Below are 20,023 nucleotides of genomic sequence, written 5' to 3' on the forward strand. Positions count from 1 at the left end.
AAAGCTCACAGTGAAGGTGTAATACCATAACACTATAACTTTAACCATAGTATAAACCGTAACGATATTTATGTCATCATTATTGGTGCCATAGTAATGAGCAGCTGATATTTACACATACTATCACATTTGTGCATTTCGAAATGCAGAAACTAAAGAAAAGATAACAACATGCATACCACAATACAACACAAACTTGGGCTATGGCACCAATAATTGATGGCATAAATATCGTTACGGTTAAAGTTATGACGTTATAGTACTTTGAGCTTTGGACTTAAGGTTCGTAATTTGATATTAAAATTGGTGGATGAGATCAAAATATACTTTTAATATATTATTGTATATAACTTAATTTATAATTTTATTTGTTCCATTATTAATTAATTTTGTTTACTTTACTTCATTTAGTTTTATTTACTTTTTTACCATTTACACATTTTTAATATCACTCCTGTTCATTGATCTGGCAACACTGAAAAAATGTGTCATCTGCTAGCCCTCGAATTTTGGACTCTTGTGGAAAAGTTATATTGCAGTACATTTTATTTTTCCTTCTCACAACGTTAAAGAATTTAACTTAATAACCAATTTCAACAACTTTATCTCACATCATAACGTGTGAACAAAAACCGAGCCAGGCAAGCACCCAATACAAAAGGCGCTAAAAATGGTGTTCAACTTCACAGCCTTTACTTATATAGTAGCTTTGATAGGCGATGCATTCTTAATATTTTTCGCAATATTTCATGTAATCGCGTTCGATGAACTAAAAACAGACTATAAAAATCCCATTGATCAATGCAATAGTCTGAATCCGGTAAGTAGGGCGGACGCATGTCTGCTATGAATAATAAGCTGGCAGCTCAACAATTACGAAGCCCGTCTATGATTTTATCTAATTATAAATAACGAAAGTCATGCTAATTTCTGCTTTCAGTTGGTGTTACCGGAGTATTTACTTCATATTTTCCTCAACTTATTGTTCCTTCTATGTGGCGAGTGGTTCTCGTTATGCATTAACATACCCTTAATTGCATATCACATATGGCGGTAAGTGGGTTACATACACCAGCTATACCTATAACTTTGATTTATAGGATTAACTGGGTATTTGTATAGTATTTAGTCTGTTGCAATGTGAGTTAAAGTGTGAAAAAAGCTTATGCATAAACCATGACGTGAATGTTTCCACAACAATTTAGCCCCGGTTTCGGAGTCAGCTTTTGAGTTTCACAAAAGTGCCTAAAAATTGTACGGAAGTATTTTATGCGTTTACCAAAAAACTACGTGAATGTCTGTTTTGAAAGTGAAAGAAACTTAATACCTTAGTTTTAATACATTTTAAACACATTTGCATACACTTACATTAATGTAAATTTTGAATACCTTACAGTTATAAGAATCGCCCTGTCATGACTGGTGCAGGACTCTACGATCCAACAACAGTGCTCAGTACAGATAATTTAACAAAAAATATGCGCGAAGGTTGGATTAAATTGGCTATTTACCTAATATCTTTCTTCTACTACATTTATGGGTAAACGAAATTTGACAATGTATAACTAAAATTTAATTAATTCACACTTTTGTATTTTACAGAATGGTTTATGCGCTAATCTCTACGTAGAAGTCAAGCGTAGTGCAGTGATCTCGACCAAAAAAGTAAAATTTACAGCTGCAATCAACTCAACACTTCATATGAACAACCCAAGTGATTATAAGCTTAGTTTTGTGTAATTAAAAACGTGTTGCAAGAAGAAACGAAAACAAGTCATTAAGGTATTCTCAAATATTAAATGTAAGAAAGATGAAAGAAGCCATATTCTTGAACTTCAAAAAGCACTACATGAATTGAGATTTTTAAAACATAATAACGAAAATAAAAGCGAATAAAAATCTATTAAGTGGTCATGTCAAACAACTTCAGTGATCATTAACAGTTGCAAGTTTTGTACATTATATGTAGATTTATCAAAAATATTAAAACGTATAACATTTTAAAATACGAAAGATTTCTTTTATCTAATCTCGCAAAGTAAAGATAAAAGTAACATGTGCAGCTGGGAAGTGATAAAATTAGCCTTTTGAATTTCTGATTTCACTTTGCTTTTGCAGATGGGTTTAAACAATATTTTCACACTTACATGAACAACATATATATGTACGAATAGGTAACTCCGTGTGTGTTCTCAGTAGCGCACGCAAGAGAGCGCATTTAAAGAGCGTACAACGTTCCTTTATGTTGCGTTTTGGCAATTGTAGATCGATTTCTACATATTTCTCGCACATAAAGAACCAAAAATTATAGAAAATGTTTTTTGAGGCCACCACTATACGGCATGAACAGCAATAAAACTTGACAGTGTGTTGGTTGGTTTTAGAGAAGCATTACAAAATTAACTATCAGCCTGCTTGCCCACGTTCTCATGTCGATCAGTGGTGGTAAGCAATTCGTTGGACGTGCGTGCTGTCATTCCCACGACAGTCGGTTCTACGTAATCGGAACAACTCGGATTTATATCCGGCCAAGGACTGTCACTTCAGCAGCATTCCTCGCATATGCACGGGGAATGTTTATGCTGCTACAACGACAACAACGTACTTATATTTCTTTTGTTTACACAACAAATTTGTGTGAAATCTCTTACAATGTGCCCAGGCACACATATCATAACACTAGCATTTGAAATTAGATGTAATAAGTAGGTCCCTTGTTCTAATTTTATTTTTTTAATGTCCCTTACTTTCATTTAATTACACTTCAGTAAATTTACTTATTGCCAATAACAATCTATATTTTATTTAATTTTAAACTTTTAAGTGTTAATTTTTAAATTTATAATTACATAATTCGGTTTACCGTTACATTACACAGTGTCATCGCTTGGCTTCGTTGAAAATTTCGAAAAAAACATTGAACTATGTATATATTTTACTCTTGGCAGAGTTATAAAAAGTTTTACACGCCATACGTAAATATGGATGCAGCCCAATTACATGCGTTAAATATGTATATGAATAGGATAGTATATATTTAGATAGTTAGAAACCCACAACTTTACGACCACGACTCTGCAAATGTTAAAATCCCATGGAACAGAACCTAACCGTTATTACGTTAGAAAAACGACGAAGAATATGAAAAAGAATATCAGTACTGCGAAAATTTTAATCATCAGCCAGCGGTTTTTGGAGACAGTTTGGAAGTACTTCAATATTTCGCCGTGTGCTGACTCGATATTCAGTTCGGCATCTTGTATATTTGTATCGATACGTTCCACAGTCTCTTCTTGCTCTTTAACCATATGTGCCAATTGTTGGAATATACCGCCGAGCTCGACAATAGTCGATTCAATATTCTGCATTGTTTCCGCACGCTGTTGCACGTAGCTATCGGAGTCATCATATAATGCTATCTGCTGTTGTGTCTGCATACCTGTACCACCTCCTCCAACCGCACCCAGCAGCGGTGTTGTGTCACTGGTAGCCATATCAATACTTACGGCTGTATTCTCTTCGCTTAACAGCAATGAGCCTTGTTTCGCTGTGCTCGAACGAACAGTGCTCGCAGCTATTGGCGCTTGCCCAAATTGATCCCGTCGTGCTTTTTGCTGTTTGAGATTTTCGGTACGTACTTCTAGTATCTGCTTAAAATCGGTGCCCATGCTAGCCAATTTCGATTGCAGCGCGTATACCATGTTCGAGGAATGTAACTGTAGGTGTTTGCCAGAACTCGTACGACGTTGATCTTTCGAAATTTCTTGAAGGCGCGCAATTTGCTGATTAAGCGCATTCAAATCACCTTTAATGATGTAAGTTAGTTCTTGAATCTCTTGCGGTCGATCATCAAAGAGACTTTTCTTTTTAGCCACTGCATTGAGAGACAAACAAAATGTTTAGTAAAAACATAATGACAATAAGGAATATTTCTATTAGTAACTTACATAGCGTCAGCTTTTCCAATTTGGCATATGCGCTTGCTATATTCTTGCCAATATATTTGGCAACCATCATAAACTCTGAATAACTCTGTACCTCTTTCGCTTTGCGTGGATCACGTATATTCACAGCGCGTGTAATATTACGCGACTGTAATGAACGTATTGCATTATTAAATTCACCCGTTCGATCGCGTGAGGCCATAATGAAAATTTCTTCTTTTTCAAATATTGGTTCTTCTTCTTCTACGTCTTCAACTGTTTGGATCTGTGGAGTATTTGTGTATGGACTCAGTTGGGTATAGCCACTATTGTCTTGTGCAGGATGATTTCCTGTTACAACTGCGGCCGCAGCACTTAATGGTTGTTGTATAAAATTTCGTATCGCTTGACCAGAACTTGCTTGCAAACGTGTAGATATCGAGCGGAAATTCCACTGTCTATTTGCCTTGCGGTACTTATCGTCTGGATCTATTACCGAACTATTATTATTGCTGAAGTTATATTGTTGACCGTTGTTGCTTTGCTGCGTGTAGTCACCAATTAGTATGGTTGACTCCTCAACTGCACTTCCACCAAATGATTCTTTACCACTTACTGTGGGAGCAACAGCTCCGCCAAATAGTGGGTTTTTGTACTGTTGTTGCTGCTGACCTTGAGGTGCAACTAGTGGTGTGCTCTCCTCAAATGATCCTGCATAGAATCTTGTAGTATCTTGTTGGTAATGTCGGCGTCGTGTTGGCATCTCATAATCTACGAATTAGTTGTGAGCGTTTCGTCCTTGTGCCTCTTCTGGTTTTTCTTTTAGTAACTTTGTGTGTTGTCAATAAAACTCAACATTCGTCACTTATTCGCTGCCCTGCATACGCACATATAATATATTCGAAGTTCTATGCAGTTTTGCAACTCACGCTGTAAGTTGTTGGAATACAACTAAGGTATATATTTTGATTGTGAAAAATAGAAATGTATTTATTTTATTTCACGTAAAAATATCACTTCGTTTTTTTTACAATCTTTGGTGATTTTCTGCGTGAAAGAAAAATAAAGTATATAAAATAAAACAAGGTGATACGTGTCTTCCTCGTACAGCTGTCAGGTCAGTACAAATGAGTGGCAACTGGCAGTAACATAGATGGCGCTCTTAACTAATTATGAGGAATTTTCGGGTCATTTGAGGATTTTCAATTGTAGGTTGGACAAATATTTAAACAATTTTTTTCTTTTTTAATCAACTTACATTGTTTTGTTTGAAATGTGGGAGTATATATATAAATCTATCTATATATAGTATATATAGGAGGACAATGCCTGGCATTAGTAGCCAAAATTTATTTTCTTCAAAAATTTTGTGTTCACAATTGAGTTATTGAAATAATTAACAATATTAGCAGAAACTTCGCTGAAAATATAAAGAATACAATGCAATTAGTGTACAAGTTGTGTAATAGAAAAATTGCTTCAGATAGCAATAGTTGCTTTGAATTCGCACCCGTTGGATTTCCACTGAGACGCAATCGCCTGCTAAAAACCACAAGGACAACTAAAAACTATGTTTTTAACGGTCCACATAACCGAATAGCTAGGATCGTCAACTCTCTGCACAACGAGGTGGACTTTTACAGCGGATCACTCAATACCTTCGTACCAGATATTAAATCACGTCTATTACCATATCCCTAAGTCAAACAACATTTCGATTTTTTTTAATCAATTAATTTGTTTAAACCTTTCCCCTCAAAATTCATTTTTTCTCTTTTCATTAAGGTGAATATTGCCGATTGCCGAAAATAAATTTTATTCACACAAAGTGATACAAAATACCAATTTTATCGATTTTTTTTGTTAATTACTTTTGAACGCTTTAAAGAAATATGATCCGTTCTTGCTATCTATATTTATTATATTTATTATCCAGCCGAAAGCCTCCGATGCTAGCGCTGAACTACTTTTAGTTTGTATAATAATTTTATTGCTATGTAAACCTTTATAAAATAAAATAAAAATATTTATTATGTTGATAAAATTTGCCATTCGGGTTGTTAACTAAATAATTATCTAAATATATTAGTCTTTCGAATTACTATTCTGTGAGTACTTTTTCTTTTTCCTGATCTGGTAAGTTTGCTTTTCGCAGTTTTATCAAGTTTCGAACTCGAAGTCCAACAATCACCTGCCATTCGGTTTTTTCTCCAAGGAATTAATATATTTAATTTTTATTAAATAAAATGACATTATACCACTTTGGAAATTGTGTAGCACTTGTTTATGTGCCTTATTACCTCACCTATAAATATTCTGGGCTGTAAGTCACGACTAATATTTACGAAAACATCTTCCACGCTTCCATACAAATTAATTAAATTTAACATAATTACAGCTCGGAATATGGAGCATTTTGGAAATGCATACAGGCTGGAGGTATTTACATATTCACGCAACTATGCAAAATGCTAGTGTTGGCTACCTTCTTCGATTCCGATACACTAAATGGTTCTGGTGAAGGTTTCAGTTTCTTGGCGGTACGTATATTTAGGTGTATACAAATTGTTTCTTTTAAATAAAATTTTATTTTTATATAGGAGTTTTTAAAAGGCAGTGTGAATGTCGCTGACTTACTTGGTTTCGCTTTAATACTTTCGCGCATACCCGGCAAAGGACACAATAAGTTAATCACAACCGGCCTTGGGTGGGCCGCAGCAGAAGTGATACTTTCGCGCGGAATTATGCTCTGGGTAGGTGCACGTGGCACCGAATTTAGCTGGGTTTACATACTTAAATGTCTAGAGTCGAATGTTTTATTGGTAAGTGAGAATATGCTATTAAAAGATAATATGTTATATGCATTTGCTTTTTAATGAAACAGGTGCAGCACATTACTACCGCTACTCTAATGTGGCTTTTCTCTCGACATGATCTAAACAAGACACTGAAACCATTAGTGACAATTCTGTTGGCGCTAACAATCTTTAAAGGTGTTTGGCTGGAAGGTATGCTAAGTGTGCTCACATTTGGACCATGGTCCACTATTGCCGTGAAGGCGCTGATTGCTTCCATTATGGGCTTTATGTCACTGCATGTTTACACCGGATTAGCACAGCAAATAGGCATTTAAGTGATTTCAAGGTGACCCGTTGCGAACTATACTAATAAGTAGAAATATTTTATATTTAAAATCTTACAAAGAAGAAAAAGATTTTGTTCTAGCTAGAAATTTATAATGTAGTTAAATAGTTAACTATGATCTTAGGTATATCATAGGGCAAGCATTTTTTTTTTCTTAATTAAATGCCTTTAAAATATTTCCGTTTGAAGTTCATTTATTTTTAATTTGCCTCGACCTATAACTAATATGAAATATATGAAATGAACAAATATTAAATACCATTTAACGGTTTCAATATACTTTTTAACAAATTTAACAAGTTATATAATTTGAAAATATCAACAAAAATATATCAACAGCAAAAGCGAATCGCATTAATTTTTTAGCTCGCATGTATGCGGTATCCATTGTTGCTTCTTCGCAATGACATTCCATGTACTTCGTTTTTGTGGATTAGTTTTGCCGATGCGGCTCCCAATTGGATACTTTGCAATTGCAGAGAATTCTGTTTTGGTAGTAATACAATAAATCGACTTGCAGCAAGCCCTAAAAGTACATTCTCTTATTTCAAATCAAGCTCGTTATATATTACTTAAAATTAATTATACTTAATAGTGAACCGAATGCCTTGGCAGCTTTATTTCGAGCCAACGTGGCGCGTTGCAAAAGGTATTCCACGGGTATTTCGTCGCCGAGAACTTTTTTTGAGCGCCATAAATTCAATAACTTTACCATTACATCAAAAGGGCTCCACTCGTCTTGGTCATTAGACGGGGTCTAGATATAAAACAAAATATGCCGCAGTGCATTAAATACAGGAGTATTACATACCGTCTTCCTTATGCCAGAAGCATGAATGAACAAAATTTTCAAATTTTTAGTTAATGAGTTAAATTGATTGACCTTTGGGTGTTCGATATTATACCAAAATTCGGCATACCATACGAACAAGTAAGCCACAAATAACTATTTATATCAGAAACCAAACATTCTGATTTTCATAGTGCAATAAACTTGCAAACTTGATTTCCTACAATTTCATTTATACGCATTCATGTCCCTTACATAAAGGGGACGATATGTACATTTGTATGCAAGCTTACACAAACATCTATAGTGCGTTCTAAATTATTGTTGTTATTGCAGACCGCACTCTCTATTGCATAATTTGGCGCTAGTGACATCTGATTGCAATCATTCTCCTCTTGTAGACAAGGAATATTTTCCGGCACAGGCGTTTGCAACTTTTGACGACTATTTTTTAAATTATATTTTTCACATTTATTCCAATTTTTGTAGATTTGAGTAGCTAAGTCATCTGTGATTTCACAATTTAAAATGGCTCGTAATAAGTTACGATAAGTGGAACGCACTGTTGAAGTTTCTAAACGTGAGCGCGATACTTTGTTCTTCAATTTGAGTCTCCTCATTGTAATGCAGCTGCGAGAACTACATTTTTTGATTCATACATACATATTTATTTAAATAAAAGTTGTTTTTTAGTTACCTGCGATGAAGTTTACTTAATAGATCGCTGGCAGATGGAATAAACCTGTCATAGCGTTTTCCACTCGACAAATTTCTTTTTGCACTCCATTCAATTATACCTCTCGTTTTTATTAATTTTGCCTTAATATTAATTTGAGCTTGCAATTGCGTGTGCATTTCCTTTTGACTTAGTTCAGTGCATTCATCGATAATTACTTTTTTCATTTTAAATTTTGCATTGTTGGTTGCGGCGCTGCCCTGTTGTAGAAGGAATATGAAAAGTGTAAAAGGATGCACAATTTAAAAAATTTGGGCATGTGAAGAGGAAAAATACCTGATTGCAAATGTAAGAAGTATTTGTTGCTTTGGGTAAGACTTTTTCAGTTGATCTCATCCTATCAGAAATGTTGTCTTCAATGGCCATATCGTTATTGCTATTAGCAACGTCGCTAATTAAAAATTATAACAGCCTTTGTAAAAACTAAATTATTTTCTAAGATTACAATGCACCTGATTTTACTACTGCAGTCAATACTATTATTTTCCAAGGTGCTTGTCACAACTATGTGAGCCTCACTAAGATTGAATAAGTAAAGCAAGAATTTCCTTGCCACTTGTAAACAATATAAACAGCGCCTCAACTTACCTACTAATAGTATTATTATTGGGACTGACTTCTATTTCATTAATGAAATGATTGTCCACTCCATTTTCGACTGCAATTTCATTTTCAGGATGTTCGTGATCTCCTCGAGTCATATCGTATTCTGTTCCTGAAACAGTGAAATAAAATTTCATGATTCGAATCCATATGAAAGTTGTAAACATGCTTTATGTGTCATTTCATTTTTACCATGGGAAGGCCTGCACTTTTTCTCGCAAACGCCCGAGATATCCATCGGCTATGTTTCACAATTTGAAAAAAAAGGTTTGTATATGCATCAGTAATTTGTATAATCTATTCAATCACCTGTCTTTTTAGTGACTTCATGACGGGTACAGTGGGCTTGTCTGTAATTTTTGTATTATTACTGAATTTTTATTTTACATAAGTTAAACATAACCTTAACAGGCATACCTGAAAGCATCTGTAAAATTGTAGTTAATTCGTCTGCTGTGGCATTCCCAAATCCTTCATCTTCATCTGAACGGCCACTTGGAATATCAACTTCATCAATGGTAATCTCTCGAATATGAATACAACTTGTCCTGTTGTAACTATCTTGTTCCATCACCTAGTTAAGATGTAGAAAATATGAATGACGCAAGTGAATTCATTTATAAACTATCGGGAGCATTTCATTCACAACCTCTTCTGATTTGCTCCATTCTACAAAACTTTCTGTTTCATCCAATAACTGTTTGTAATTTCTAAGGGATACATCCGTCAAGGAATGTTTCACTGTCTGCTGCCTTTCCCTTTTCGAACGATATGAAGTAGAGCAACTCGACGGTTGGCTAAGTTAAAGGAGGTTGGTTGGCTTAATCTAGAATAATTAATAATTATTCATAGTATATATAAATACCTCCGCTTTCTCGCTTGTAATGTGGACCAACCATGACTTTGAGCCACTAATGCTTCCGATTTGTCTATTAAGAAATAAAATATGGATGAAAGTTGAAGTCGATTTCTTGTTTAAAGATGTATGCATCCATCCATTGCTTACTCAACAAATCGTTCACTTGCAATTCATGTACGCGTAAAGTGGTGTAGCAGAGACCCGATATGGAGCGAAAGGAGAGGTCTTCCGTTTGGCGTTTACGTGTAACATCCAGCGTGTGTTGTAGATCATTACGCGTCTGTGTAATGGCTAAACGCAATTTCTCACTGTGCGTGGTTAGGTGAAATGACGCCTGTAAAAACAGTTATGTACTCTGTTATGCTACAACTTACCAAGTTTTCACAACATTCATTGACACCAATTCATGAATATTCGGTAAAGAGCCTTTTCTACTTGTTAATCCTAATTCCTGCAATTCGGTAAGCATTTTGGACAAACAATTCTTCAGATTTTTTCCAATACCAAAATTTAGATGTAGTAGCTATTGAACTTGGTGAAATATGGCGACCGTTAGTAAACGGCATTTCCGGCCGTAACGGCACTTGACTCTGCATTGCATATAGCGTAGACATTTTCTTTTTGGTAAATGTTATGGAAAAAATAATTTTATGAATAGTTATCCAGAATTGCCAAAATCATGATTTTAAAATCTATTGCAGCAATACTTTCCTATAACTAAACGGAAATACTCGAATTATTGAACTTTTTCAGCTGACTTCCTCTTATTGCACTTAGCAGCCTAATGCAACCCTGTCAGGCGTAAACAGTAATTCTTGTCAATTTTACTTTGACCTCAGATTCTACATTAATTGTAAAACAAATTTGGTTTGTATTCTGTTGTATTTGTGTTGCTGCTCTGCTATCGTTGGTTGCTATCACCAAGTGTTTTAGTTCCGTATACATACATTCCTCCCCAGAAATTCTCAGGAAATTTATACATAATCCTGCCATCACAAGTATATTAGATTTTTATTTATAATGGTGAGTAAAAAACATTATAATTTTCGCTTTTCGCTTATAAATACTGAATATGAAGCTGTTACAATTAATATGAATCGTTCGTCGTTGCCCATCGGCGCAGCAAAGAAGCGACGTTGACGTCTGCAAAGGGTGCGGAAAATAACAGAACTTCTAGTGAATCAACTGTAATTGATAGTAATGTTGTTATTGTATTTAATTGGGGTTTTGTTTTGTGCACTTATAATTATTGTTTTTTTTTTATCGATTGACTAATGTTCTTGTATATTACTCAGGGTGATAGCAAAATTTGTGACATTAGCGATGATGTGCGTGACGCATTAAAGAAGTTTCGCTTCCGTAAAAGTACTGCCAACTCTGCACTAATATGTGAGTAACTTGTATTATGTTTATACATATGTACATATGAATTTATTTAACATTTTTATTTACTACATATACAAAATTGGCGGCAAACTTAATTATGCAAATTAGTTTTTAGTAGGTGTGTTAAGCGCTTTCTCTTTTACATTTGACTTTTTTCTCAATTTCGTTAGCAGTTTCGTTGCGTTGTTTTACTGCTATTTTCTAAGCACAAACACTGTGTCAAAACAAAGGTGACGATTATGATCATACACATCTTTACACCTATGATCAAATATAATAAATACGATCTTTTCTCAAATTTTGACTACTTTTTTATTATTCCAATTTACATACTTTTTTAATATAGTTTCAAACTTTATAAAAATTCGATAAATTTTCATGAAAATCTCAAACTTTTTAAACACAGTTAAAAAAAAAAGGTGTGCATTCGTCACATAGAGAAAATGCGCAAGATCGGCATGGGGAAAAATGCTCAAAAATCAAGTGGAATTTTGAGCGGCATCAGGCTTGCTCTTTATAATACTGAAATAAAATTTAAAAAATGTAATATAGACAAAACTGGTCCAAATATTGTGTGTTTATTATTTTGATCATGTGTGTGTATATACGAAATTTTTTGTGTATTTTGTATTTTATATTTTTAACTTAAAACTAATTTAAATTACACTTTATAAAGTATCAGTATCAATATGTCATTAATAATATTAGCATACACCTTATTTATTTAGTAAAAGTCGATCGCGAAAAGCAACTTGTTGTTTTGGACGAACTCTTGGAAGATATCTCCGTGGATGAGTTGCAAGAAACACTGCCAGGGCATCAGCCTCGTTACGTCATTTACACATACAAAATGATTCACGATGACCAAAGAATTTCATATCCGATGTGTTTTATATTCTACACTCCGCGCGACAGTCAGGTAAATAGGGTCCAATTAAGCTATTTGGAAAAATCAAACTCTCATATTACTCTTTAATTTCGACAGATTGAACTGCAAATGATGTATGCTTGTACCAAAAGTGCCCTCCAACGCGAGGTAGATTTGACGCGTGTCTATGAAATACGTGAATTAGATGAACTTACTGAGGAATGGCTCAGGGAAAAACTCAAGTAAACACATCCAAAACAATTGACAAGATTTCCAATTGATAAGCAATATTGTGTATATGTTCGTTGGGTCGATAGCGTGCATGGAACTACCAAATTACCAACGATTTTACACCAAATATGTGTAAAAAATTAGTGCAGAATATAATTCAAGTATATATTATTAATAGCAGGGAAACCACCCAAAAATATAATCATAAGATTTGTTTATTTTGAAATCCTACCGTGAAAAGACCAAATTGTCAAATACTTAAAAATATTCCATGACAAAAGTGAAGTATTTCATTCCCACATTTTTTTATATACATTAAAGTAGTTTTATAGCTCAAGAGTTGCGTTTGCGTAGAATTTGTAGTAGATTAATAATAAAAGAGAAAACAATATTACATTTTACATAACAAAAGAAGCTGTGCTTGCCAAATTTAATTTTATTTACTTTGTAATGCTTCGTATTTTTTAATTAGATTTTTAAATATATTGTACGAGAATATTGTACGTGGATTTTTAAAGGAAATCTTCCAACTTTGTATACACTTTATCAATATATACGTAAAAATAAATATACATACATATATACAAAAAAAAAAAAAAAAAAAAAAAAGTCCTTATTGTGAGCATTACCTCCATTATTGTAGCTAAGATAGAATATGAAAGTGAGGTATATTTCGACCTTAGGTCTATTGTGCCTAGTGTTGTTCCAATGCAAATAACAACGAGTAAATATTCGATGCTCTGTTAAAATACTGAGCACGTTTTGTACTCGAGTCCTTCATTCAAGTACTCAAGTGACAGTTAAAAACTGTTCTTGCTTTTCTTTTAAGAATGTCGGTTTCGAAAATGCATCAGTGAAGGTGTACTGGTAGATCGGAGCTACAAAAACGATTCGACCAAGTAGAGTTCCATAGTACCATTATTATAGGCTCTACATTCAACCGCATTCACATCAGGAACCCCGTGGCTCATTCAAAAGTAGTCCAGAAGATTGGAGGGCTTGCTAAAGCTGAAGCTATTAATGTTTCCGCGTTCCCGTTTAAATGAGTCGAAAGAGGTAATTGTGAGAACGAATGATTTTTGAGAGCATCACCGAGGTCTCTTATTAGGGCAAAAAAATACGAAAAATAGATGCACGAATTTTCGCGATATATAACGGCACAAATTCAAAAAAGCAAATCTTTAGAAAAAAGAAAAAAACTGAATGGCACAATTCTAATCGTTTATAGCAAAAAGGTTTCTCTGTGTGAATTTTAGATTCGCATAAATGTCGAGCACTTCTCTCCAATACTGGTGCAGTATCGATACAGATACCGACAGAGGCAGACTGGGATGCGAGCAGCAAATCTGGTGTAATGTTTCTTCGAGCGAGTCATAGAATAAGCAAGGGTCGCTAGCTTATATCCTAAGCCTGTACAGGCGGATTCGCAATCTGCAGTGACCAGTTAGAATGCCTATGAGCATTCTTCAGTTTGTTCTTAAGTTCCGTAGCCTTTGTTCTCCTGTTGTTGTTGTTGTAGCAGCATAAACATTCCCCATACTTACATATGGGGAATGGTGCTGAAGTGACACTCCTAAGCCGTATATAAATCCGGGTCGTTCCGGTAATATAGAGTAGATTGTTGTGGGAACGCCGTTCCGGTATCCTAGAACCAACTCTTCTTTGATGGTGTGTTGTACCAATGAGAAAGAATATTTAAGTCCTCTAGCTTTGAAACCGCCGTCTCTGGTTAACCCACGAACTAGCTCGTTTTCATTTACGCCCTTATGTCCCAGAACCCATAGGAGCTGAACGCGATTTCCAACCCCTAAAGAGTTTATATATTTATATATCCTCTATTTGAGGATTTAATCTTGAATGATGATAAAGCCTTGAGTTCAACTAACTTAACAAACGCTTAAAATGAGAATGCATTCATTGCAGAAGCTTCACCATGAGTGACTTGGTTTCGTGGTGTTTCAGTTGTAGATAGGCATCCAGTATGAGACCTAGATATTTAACCTCACTTACTACGTTGACTACTGCCACCCTTTCCAACGAAATTTTACATTTTCTTATTGATAGCCGTTTTGGAGGGGTCAACTGCGACCTACCATCTCAACCGGGATCAGAGCTTTTTGCAATATGTCGCAAAGGGTATTTCAAAATATTGCTCTTTCTATAATGATGCCTCGCTTACATTTATTAGCAGCGGATGCCCTTTTCGGTTTGTACACACAGCATTTGTAGTAATTTGTCTGCAACTAAGCTTTAGAGTAGAAGTGATAAAGTTCCCCTCGGCGGGCAACCTTTTATTTTAAAAAAATATTCACCACATTTTTTAGTGTTTAATGCGTTCCGTCTCAGTCTTTTTAGAATGGATGCAACCGCTGTGCTGCATGCATCATACTTAGTGTGGCACTACTTTGCGCTGATGGCGTTGGGGGCGGTGGAGGTGGAGGTTGCGCTGCTGCCAACATATGCGCCATAGACGGATGATGTGCCATATGTGTTGGATGGTTGGGTTGCAGTGGCGTGTTTAACGACAAATGATGCGTGTGATGTAGGCCGTCGTGAGTGAGAGTACCATGCGTTGGTGGTGGAGGAGGCGGTGGTGGTGCATGATAATGATGTGGCATTTGAGTGGTTAGTGGCAAATTCAACAAATTACTATTGGCGTGCGTGCGAAAATGGACACTTAAGCTACTCGCCGAACTAAACTCTTTATCACAGTCGGGACATTTGAAGCTTTCGTGAAGTACGGAAGTGCCCGGCACTATATTATCGGGCACTGTACCACCGACTACTACCACCGGTTCAGGACAAGTGGTGTCAACTGCCTCATCCTCGTCATCTTCGCTTCGCTCTTGTAGTGCATGCTGTTTTCGTTTGTGAGCTTGCATATCACGTTGCCGGCTGAATGATTTGCCACATATATCGCAATGGTGATTCTTTAACTGTGTGTGTGTGACCATATGTTTAGAGAGGTCGCCGGCGCTGTAGAAGGCCTTCTGACATACCGGACACAGTTGATCACGTATGCCAGTGTGTATCTTTTGATGCGCCTGAAAATTGCCCAGTGCAGAAAATTGTTTAGAGCAAATCTCACATTGAAATGGGCGCTCGCCGGTATGTGTACGCTGATGTATGTGCAGATTGTACTTTTGCGCGAATCGTCGAGGACAATAGTTGCAAGCAAATGGCTTCTCGCCAGTATGTGTGCGCAAATGCATCTGCAATTGTGCGGCGCATTTGAAGGTCTTATTGCATTCAAAACATGTTTGGGGTAGTTTAGGTATGGGTTTTGGACCACGTCGCTTATGCTCTTCAGGCGGTTTGCGTTGGTAACGTGAACGGCGCTTACTGAAGAAAAATAAGTGTTGGTAAAATAAGTATTGTTAATTATTATAAAAAATACTTCTTTTTCACATTATCGCCCACATCCGATTCGTCTTCAGAATCAGGTTCCAAAAATGTGTGGGTTTTATTACCCAATGATGTAATAGGCAAGTCTGTATTAGTCTCGGCATCACAACAACTTTCCGATATAATAGGGAAAATAAAATAAAATATGAAATAGTTACATCGAATACTTTTAAAATTACGTTTTACTTTACCCGTATCCTCGGTCTTGCAGACCCAGGTACTGCCGCAGTCTCATATCGGAGTTCTCACACTCCTGCTTGAAATGATACGCCACGCCCAATCGATAAATGCAATTATTGCATATAACTGCCGGTAAACCATCACTTTTATAAACCTTTAAAAATTATAGTTCCAAAGATATTTAAATTAAATAATCCAATATGTTTGCTTGTGAAAATACCCTTATTTTAGCGCACATCATCAACATTGTGCAAGGCATCATCGCAAATTCAGTGCTATAAATGGACGTAAGAGCACCCTCTTCTAGGCAGACCCGACATATTTTATGAATATTATAATCCATTTTATTATTATTTATATTTTTATTATTTTTAGTTATATTTTTATTAGGAACTCTGGATGAAAACAGAAATCATGCGATTGTTTACGAATGTGGCAATAGGATTTATGAAAATGGGTGGATGCCGTATCGAAACGAATGTCGTATTAAAGGAAGTTAAATATTAAATTTTAGTGTACATTGAGATTTTTACAAATTTTTAATTTATTGCTTATATCATATTTTCTGCAGTTATTTATGCGTTGAATGACAAAAAACTTGTTTTTGAATCTGTTGATTTTATTTTTGAACACATAATGTTGAGTTTAAGCATGAGCTGTTCTTTAATAAGATTATTGACGTTCTTTAGATACTTATAGTAAATAATATTTTTGTAGGATTACAGAATTTTGTTTTTTTTTTTATATAATATCTCATACATTTTAAATATTTTTTCCTCTTAAACCAAATTAATAAAATCAAAAGAATGATTGTCAATATTATTTTTGTTGTGCAATACCACCTGTGCAACACTTTAAGATACGGCAATATCGACAGACACCTAATCTGACATTTGTGACAGTTTGTTGCAAAAGCAGCCAAGCTCACATAATTTAACTGCATTGCCGATGACTTCCTTTCTAGTTTATTTCTTGAAGGTATGCGTACTTATTTTTTGTGAATCATACAAAAAAATCTCTTAACATCAGTGAAATTCAATAACATTTGTTCAAATTTACTTACATAGTCCATTGATAGATAATTTATGCCTGTTATACCAAATAGCTAATGTGAAATTTCCTTTTTCATCTTCTATTTTTTACGGATTCAACTTGGTGTATTTTCGTCGTACTTACAACCCAACTATGGACTCGCAATACGCTATTGCTCGGTATTCCTGTAGCGGACAAAATGGTTCAACGCTTGACTTTGAGAAGACGTCTGTCGTATAACACCAAATCCAACAGGAGACGTATGTAAGTAAATGTGGTTTAAAAATGGAGCTAATTTGTGTAAGGAATTACGCCGATGGCGAAAAGTTGACATTTGTTTTTATGCAGTGCAACCAGTTTCAGTTGAATTGATAAGTGATTTGTTAATCATATGGCAGTATGTCAGTATCACTGAGTTCTCAGACTTACCCATTCGCTTTGGAGATACTCGCAACATATATTTCTTTCGTATCTTCCAGTATTGTTGCAAAATTGTGTTTATCTTTTCGCTATCACTGCATGAGATTCCTTACATATCGAGTAGAACATAGTAATATAATAATCTTTAATTTGCAGTGTACGTACACCTGGCGGTCGTCTGGTATACCAATATGTGAAGAAGAATAAGACCGTGCCAAAGTGTGGTCAATGTAAAGAGAAGCTAAAGGGTATCCGCCCCACACGCCCATGCGAACGTTCTCGCCTGTCGAAACGTCAAAAGACCGTTGCCCGTACCTATGGAGGTGTTTTGTGCCACAGGTGTCTCCGCGAGCGTATCGTGCGTGCTTTCCTTATCGAGGAACAAAAGATCGTGAAGGCGCTAAAGAGCCAACGTGAATTGGTGAAGGTGGTCAAGCCCGTTGCAGAGAAAAAACCCGCCAAGGCGCAAGCTAGTAAAACAACGGGAGGTAAATCGGCTGCTAAGAAACCCGCCCAGAAATCCACTGGCAAATCCAAGAAGTAAACAATAATTGATGGATAAATATTGAATGGGGGTGATTCTATGGTAGAAGTGAAGCTCAGAAGAATGGATGTAAAAAATAAGTTTTACGTTGTACGTTACACTCAAAAACGTATGGTATAAAATAAAAAAAACGCTATTCTTTTTTAAATGTATCTGAATTTTGTAATTTATTTAGAGTAGCTGAAATGGGCTATTTTTAGTAGTTTGGCTTAATGAAATCGATCTTTCATTCAAAGTTGTTCAAAAGCTTATGGTTTATAATTTAATTGGCTTAATGCTTATCGATAACGCATTTTTCATTTATAATCGATACAAAACGCAACCATGTGTTTACTTTTATCGTCTACTCTTTGTCGCTGTCATTTATACTTTTTCGATGTGTTTTGATTTTCTGAAGCAATTTCAATTAAAAATGGCCGAAGTGTTGTTGTATCGCGGACGCAGTCGCGCTTCTGTTTTAAGTTTGGTGCTTTTCGCCGCATTGCTATTGAAGTCTGAGTGTGGTAAGTGGCTTAGGCATTTATTAAACTTACAAGTGCATGTAAAATCCAGTGAATAATTGCAACAGATTGCCATACATGGCCGTGGTACTTCTGTGGCTTCAGTGATTTTTTTCGCAAAATGCTAGCATTCCGTGCGGGTGTGCATGTGTGTTATCAGGTGCGTTGCACACGCTCTTTCTCACACAATGCTAATTGGAATCGCGCTCTCGGCGTACGGTTCGAATGTCAAAAAAAATTCGATTATATCGCCATCTCGTTCACCCTCGTGTACAAATGGGTTTAGTACTATGTTGTTGCAGTGTATTGAAATCCGCTATTGAACGTTAGATGGCACTGTTTGTTGGCGGGAAAGATCAAGTGAAATTTTCGGGACAATTTTAAAATGGAATATGTTCTAGAGTTGATGCACAAAATCTTATTCCCACAATTACCTAATCATGTTAAAAAATGGAAGTATTGATTGCCAATTATTTCACTTGTAATGGCTAATGGTTAATGGTAGTAAAGGGCTAAGGTATGGGCCTTTAGCACAGCGGCCATATTGATCTATTGTGCACCCTATGCTGTCTTTTGACTGTTAAATAAGCTTATGAATTGTACCAGCTCCTTCTGAGGGAATGATTGAAGGTCTTTATCTGTAAGCATGAACTTGTTTAAAACCTTTTCCTTCTATGCGTCAACCCCGGACATTCGATGATAAGATGTTGTATAGACTCCTCATCTTCGCAGCAAAATCTGCAGGTGCTGGGTATCCTTTTGTGAAACAGAGGGTTGGGTCAATGTGGTCTGAGACTTGAGCCTTGCTTATGGTGTTTTTGATTTTATTTAGAATACTTAGGTGACCGGTGAGGTTGCCTAATTTGAAATTTTCTTTCATGTGTAGCATGAGTGCTTACGTAGCTGCTTCCTCTTGGATTGCTATATGAAGTGGTGGGAGATTAAGGAGTGCTTCCATGCCAGCTGTTGGAGGTAGTTCTCATAGCCCCTGTGATGCATAGGCAAGCAAGCCTTTGTACATTTTCCAGTTTGGTTATCGCTGTTTGTTGGATAGATTTGCTCCACCATACTAGTGCCCCATTCAGTATGATTGGTTTAACCATTTGGGTGTATATCCAGAGGGCCATACTAGGGCTGAGGCCCCAGGATCTCCCTAGTAATTGTTTGGTGTGAGTTTTTTTATCTAAGGTTAAACCTAGATACTTGACCTCTTCCTTTAGTTCTATCACTGTTTCACTTATTTTCAATATAGGAAACTCCAACTTTCTTTTTCTTGTGAAGGGGATAATTGTGGTTTTGTTAGGGTTGATCGACAGCCCCGCCCTTTTACACCATTCTCATGTTGCGTTCAAGACATTTTGCATTAAGTCTGTTAGTGTCCTTTCATGGTTGCCTTTTATTA

At 35.7% G+C, this 20,023-nt stretch overlaps 7 protein-coding genes across 11 annotated transcripts; 4 read left to right on the top strand and 3 right to left on the bottom strand.

Moving 5' to 3' along the window:
- Positions 1 to 469: 469 nt before the first annotated feature.
- LOC128863464 (protein cornichon) lies at positions 470 to 1,942 on the top strand. Its single transcript, XM_054102629.1, has 4 exons — positions 470 to 820; positions 941 to 1,053; positions 1,397 to 1,540; positions 1,603 to 1,942. Exons 1-4 carry the CDS (start codon positions 671 to 673, stop codon positions 1,628 to 1,630), a joined length of 435 nt encoding a protein of 144 aa, XP_053958604.1. The 5' UTR covers positions 470 to 670; the 3' UTR covers positions 1,631 to 1,942.
- Positions 1,943 to 2,772: 830 nt separating this feature from the next.
- On the bottom strand, positions 2,773 to 5,047 carry LOC128863463 (syntaxin-5). Its single transcript, XM_054102627.1, has 2 exons — positions 3,948 to 5,047; positions 2,773 to 3,874 (listed from the first exon to the last, which is right to left on the bottom strand). The coding sequence occupies exons 1-2, from the start codon at positions 4,684 to 4,686 to the stop codon at positions 3,117 to 3,119; spliced, it is 1,497 nt and encodes a 498-aa protein (XP_053958602.1). The 5' UTR covers positions 4,687 to 5,047; the 3' UTR covers positions 2,773 to 3,116.
- Positions 5,048 to 6,084: 1,037 nt separating this feature from the next.
- LOC128862850 (BOS complex subunit TMEM147) lies at positions 6,085 to 7,328 on the top strand. The gene is made up of 4 exons (XM_054101628.1): positions 6,085 to 6,246; positions 6,322 to 6,463; positions 6,524 to 6,745; positions 6,808 to 7,328. Exons 1-4 carry the CDS (start codon positions 6,170 to 6,172, stop codon positions 7,054 to 7,056), a joined length of 690 nt encoding a protein of 229 aa, XP_053957603.1. The 5' UTR covers positions 6,085 to 6,169; the 3' UTR covers positions 7,057 to 7,328.
- Positions 7,329 to 7,421: 93 nt separating this feature from the next.
- On the bottom strand, positions 7,422 to 10,901 carry LOC128862847 (uncharacterized). Of its 3 annotated transcripts, none has more exons than XM_054101624.1 (13): positions 10,430 to 10,901; positions 10,203 to 10,363; positions 10,062 to 10,125; positions 9,846 to 9,993; positions 9,614 to 9,770; positions 9,506 to 9,546; positions 9,389 to 9,437; positions 9,182 to 9,302; positions 8,870 to 8,984; positions 8,555 to 8,793; positions 8,151 to 8,496; positions 7,656 to 7,824; positions 7,422 to 7,593 (listed from the first exon to the last, which is right to left on the bottom strand). In XM_054101624.1, exons 1-13 carry the CDS (start codon positions 10,522 to 10,524, stop codon positions 7,430 to 7,432), a joined length of 1,869 nt encoding a protein of 622 aa, XP_053957599.1. In that variant the 5' UTR covers positions 10,525 to 10,901; the 3' UTR covers positions 7,422 to 7,429. The 3 variants fall into 3 exon arrangements, with proteins under 3 accessions (XP_053957599.1, XP_053957600.1, XP_053957598.1); XM_054101625.1 differs by having other exon boundaries at positions 8,870 to 8,969; positions 9,182 to 9,308; XM_054101623.1 differs by having other exon boundaries at positions 9,182 to 9,308.
- LOC128862851 (glia maturation factor beta) lies at positions 10,898 to 13,058 on the top strand. 2 transcript variants are annotated; one of them, XM_054101630.1, is made up of 4 exons: positions 10,898 to 11,078; positions 11,351 to 11,444; positions 12,170 to 12,360; positions 12,427 to 13,021. In XM_054101630.1, exons 1-4 carry the CDS (start codon positions 11,076 to 11,078, stop codon positions 12,553 to 12,555), a joined length of 417 nt encoding a protein of 138 aa, XP_053957605.1. In that variant the 5' UTR covers positions 10,898 to 11,075; the 3' UTR covers positions 12,556 to 13,021. The 2 variants fall into 2 exon arrangements, with proteins under 2 accessions (XP_053957605.1, XP_053957604.1); XM_054101629.1 differs by lacking the exons at positions 10,898 to 11,078; positions 11,351 to 11,444 and adding an exon at positions 11,528 to 11,984 and having other exon boundaries at positions 12,427 to 13,058.
- On the bottom strand, positions 12,267 to 16,576 carry LOC128862848 (zinc finger protein 33B). Of its 2 annotated transcripts, XM_054101627.1 has the most exons (5): positions 16,346 to 16,576; positions 16,137 to 16,279; positions 15,938 to 16,057; positions 14,853 to 15,882; positions 12,267 to 12,380 (listed from the first exon to the last, which is right to left on the bottom strand). In XM_054101627.1, exons 1-4 carry the CDS (start codon positions 16,466 to 16,468, stop codon positions 14,892 to 14,894), a joined length of 1,377 nt encoding a protein of 458 aa, XP_053957602.1. In that variant the 5' UTR covers positions 16,469 to 16,576; the 3' UTR covers positions 12,267 to 12,380; positions 14,853 to 14,891. The 2 variants fall into 2 exon arrangements, with proteins under 2 accessions (XP_053957602.1, XP_053957601.1); XM_054101626.1 differs by lacking the exon at positions 12,267 to 12,380 and having other exon boundaries at positions 12,957 to 15,882.
- A 464-nt stretch (positions 16,577 to 17,040) lies between these two features.
- LOC128862947 (60S ribosomal protein L34-like) lies at positions 17,041 to 18,273 on the top strand. Its single transcript, XM_054101793.1, has 3 exons — positions 17,041 to 17,103; positions 17,349 to 17,421; positions 17,734 to 18,273. Exons 2-3 carry the CDS (start codon positions 17,357 to 17,359, stop codon positions 18,119 to 18,121), a joined length of 453 nt encoding a protein of 150 aa, XP_053957768.1. The 5' UTR covers positions 17,041 to 17,103; positions 17,349 to 17,356; the 3' UTR covers positions 18,122 to 18,273.
- The last annotated feature ends 1,750 nt before the right edge of the window (positions 18,274 to 20,023 follow it).

Source organism: Anastrepha ludens, chromosome 5 (assembly GCF_028408465.1).
Source record: "Anastrepha ludens isolate Willacy chromosome 5, idAnaLude1.1, whole genome shotgun sequence".
In the NCBI taxonomy this organism is placed as follows: domain Eukaryota; kingdom Metazoa; phylum Arthropoda; class Insecta; order Diptera; family Tephritidae; genus Anastrepha; species Anastrepha ludens.

Excerpts from the sequence above, each read along its gene's own strand:
- LOC128862848 (XM_054101627.1), bottom strand. The coding sequence starts at position 16,468 with ATGGATTATAATATTCATAAAATATGTCGGGTCTGCCTAGAAGAGGGT. Across the intron at positions 16,280-16,345 it reads TGATGTGCGCTAAAATAAGG|GTTTATAAAAGTGATGGTTT; the intron begins GTATTTTCACAA and ends TAATTTTTAAAG. Across the intron at positions 16,058-16,136 it reads CTGCAAGACCGAGGATACGG|TTGTTGTGATGCCGAGACTA; the intron begins GTAAAGTAAAAC and ends TATATCGGAAAG.
- LOC128862847 (XM_054101623.1), bottom strand. The coding sequence starts at position 10,524 with ATGCTTACCGAATTGCAGGAATTAGGATTAACAAGTAGAAAAGGCTCT. Across the intron at positions 10,364-10,429 it reads ATGAATGTTGTGAAAACTTG|TGAGAAATTGCGTTTAGCCA; the intron begins GTAAGTTGTAGC and ends AACCACGCACAG. Across the intron at positions 8,985-9,181 it reads AATAATAATACTATTAGTAG|CGACGTTGCTAATAGCAATA; the intron begins GTAAGTTGAGGC and ends ATTTTTAATTAG.
- LOC128863463 (XM_054102627.1), bottom strand. The coding sequence starts at position 4,686 with ATGCCAACACGACGCCGACATTACCAACAAGATACTACAAGATTCTAT. Across the intron at positions 3,875-3,947 it reads ATTGGAAAAGCTGACGCTAT|TGGCTAAAAAGAAAAGTCTC; the intron begins GTAAGTTACTAA and ends CTCTCAATGCAG.
- LOC128862850 (XM_054101628.1), top strand. The coding sequence starts at position 6,170 with ATGACATTATACCACTTTGGAAATTGTGTAGCACTTGTTTATGTGCCT. Across the intron at positions 6,247-6,321 it reads ACCTATAAATATTCTGGGCT|CTCGGAATATGGAGCATTTT; the intron begins GTAAGTCACGAC and ends ACATAATTACAG. Across the intron at positions 6,464-6,523 it reads AAGGTTTCAGTTTCTTGGCG|GAGTTTTTAAAAGGCAGTGT; the intron begins GTACGTATATTT and ends ATTTTTATATAG.
- LOC128862947 (XM_054101793.1), top strand. The coding sequence starts at position 17,357 with ATGGTTCAACGCTTGACTTTGAGAAGACGTCTGTCGTATAACACCAAA. Across the intron at positions 17,422-17,733 it reads AAATCCAACAGGAGACGTAT|TGTACGTACACCTGGCGGTC; the intron begins GTAAGTAAATGT and ends TTTAATTTGCAG.
- LOC128862851 (XM_054101629.1), top strand. The coding sequence starts at position 11,885 with ATGCGCAAGATCGGCATGGGGAAAAATGCTCAAAAATCAAGTGGAATT. Across the intron at positions 11,985-12,169 it reads TGAAATAAAATTTAAAAAAT|TAAAAGTCGATCGCGAAAAG; the intron begins GTAATATAGACA and ends TTATTTATTTAG. Across the intron at positions 12,361-12,426 it reads ACACTCCGCGCGACAGTCAG|ATTGAACTGCAAATGATGTA; the intron begins GTAAATAGGGTC and ends TAATTTCGACAG.
- LOC128863464 (XM_054102629.1), top strand. The coding sequence starts at position 671 with ATGGTGTTCAACTTCACAGCCTTTACTTATATAGTAGCTTTGATAGGC. Across the intron at positions 821-940 it reads AATGCAATAGTCTGAATCCG|TTGGTGTTACCGGAGTATTT; the intron begins GTAAGTAGGGCG and ends TTCTGCTTTCAG. Across the intron at positions 1,541-1,602 it reads TTCTTCTACTACATTTATGG|AATGGTTTATGCGCTAATCT; the intron begins GTAAACGAAATT and ends TGTATTTTACAG.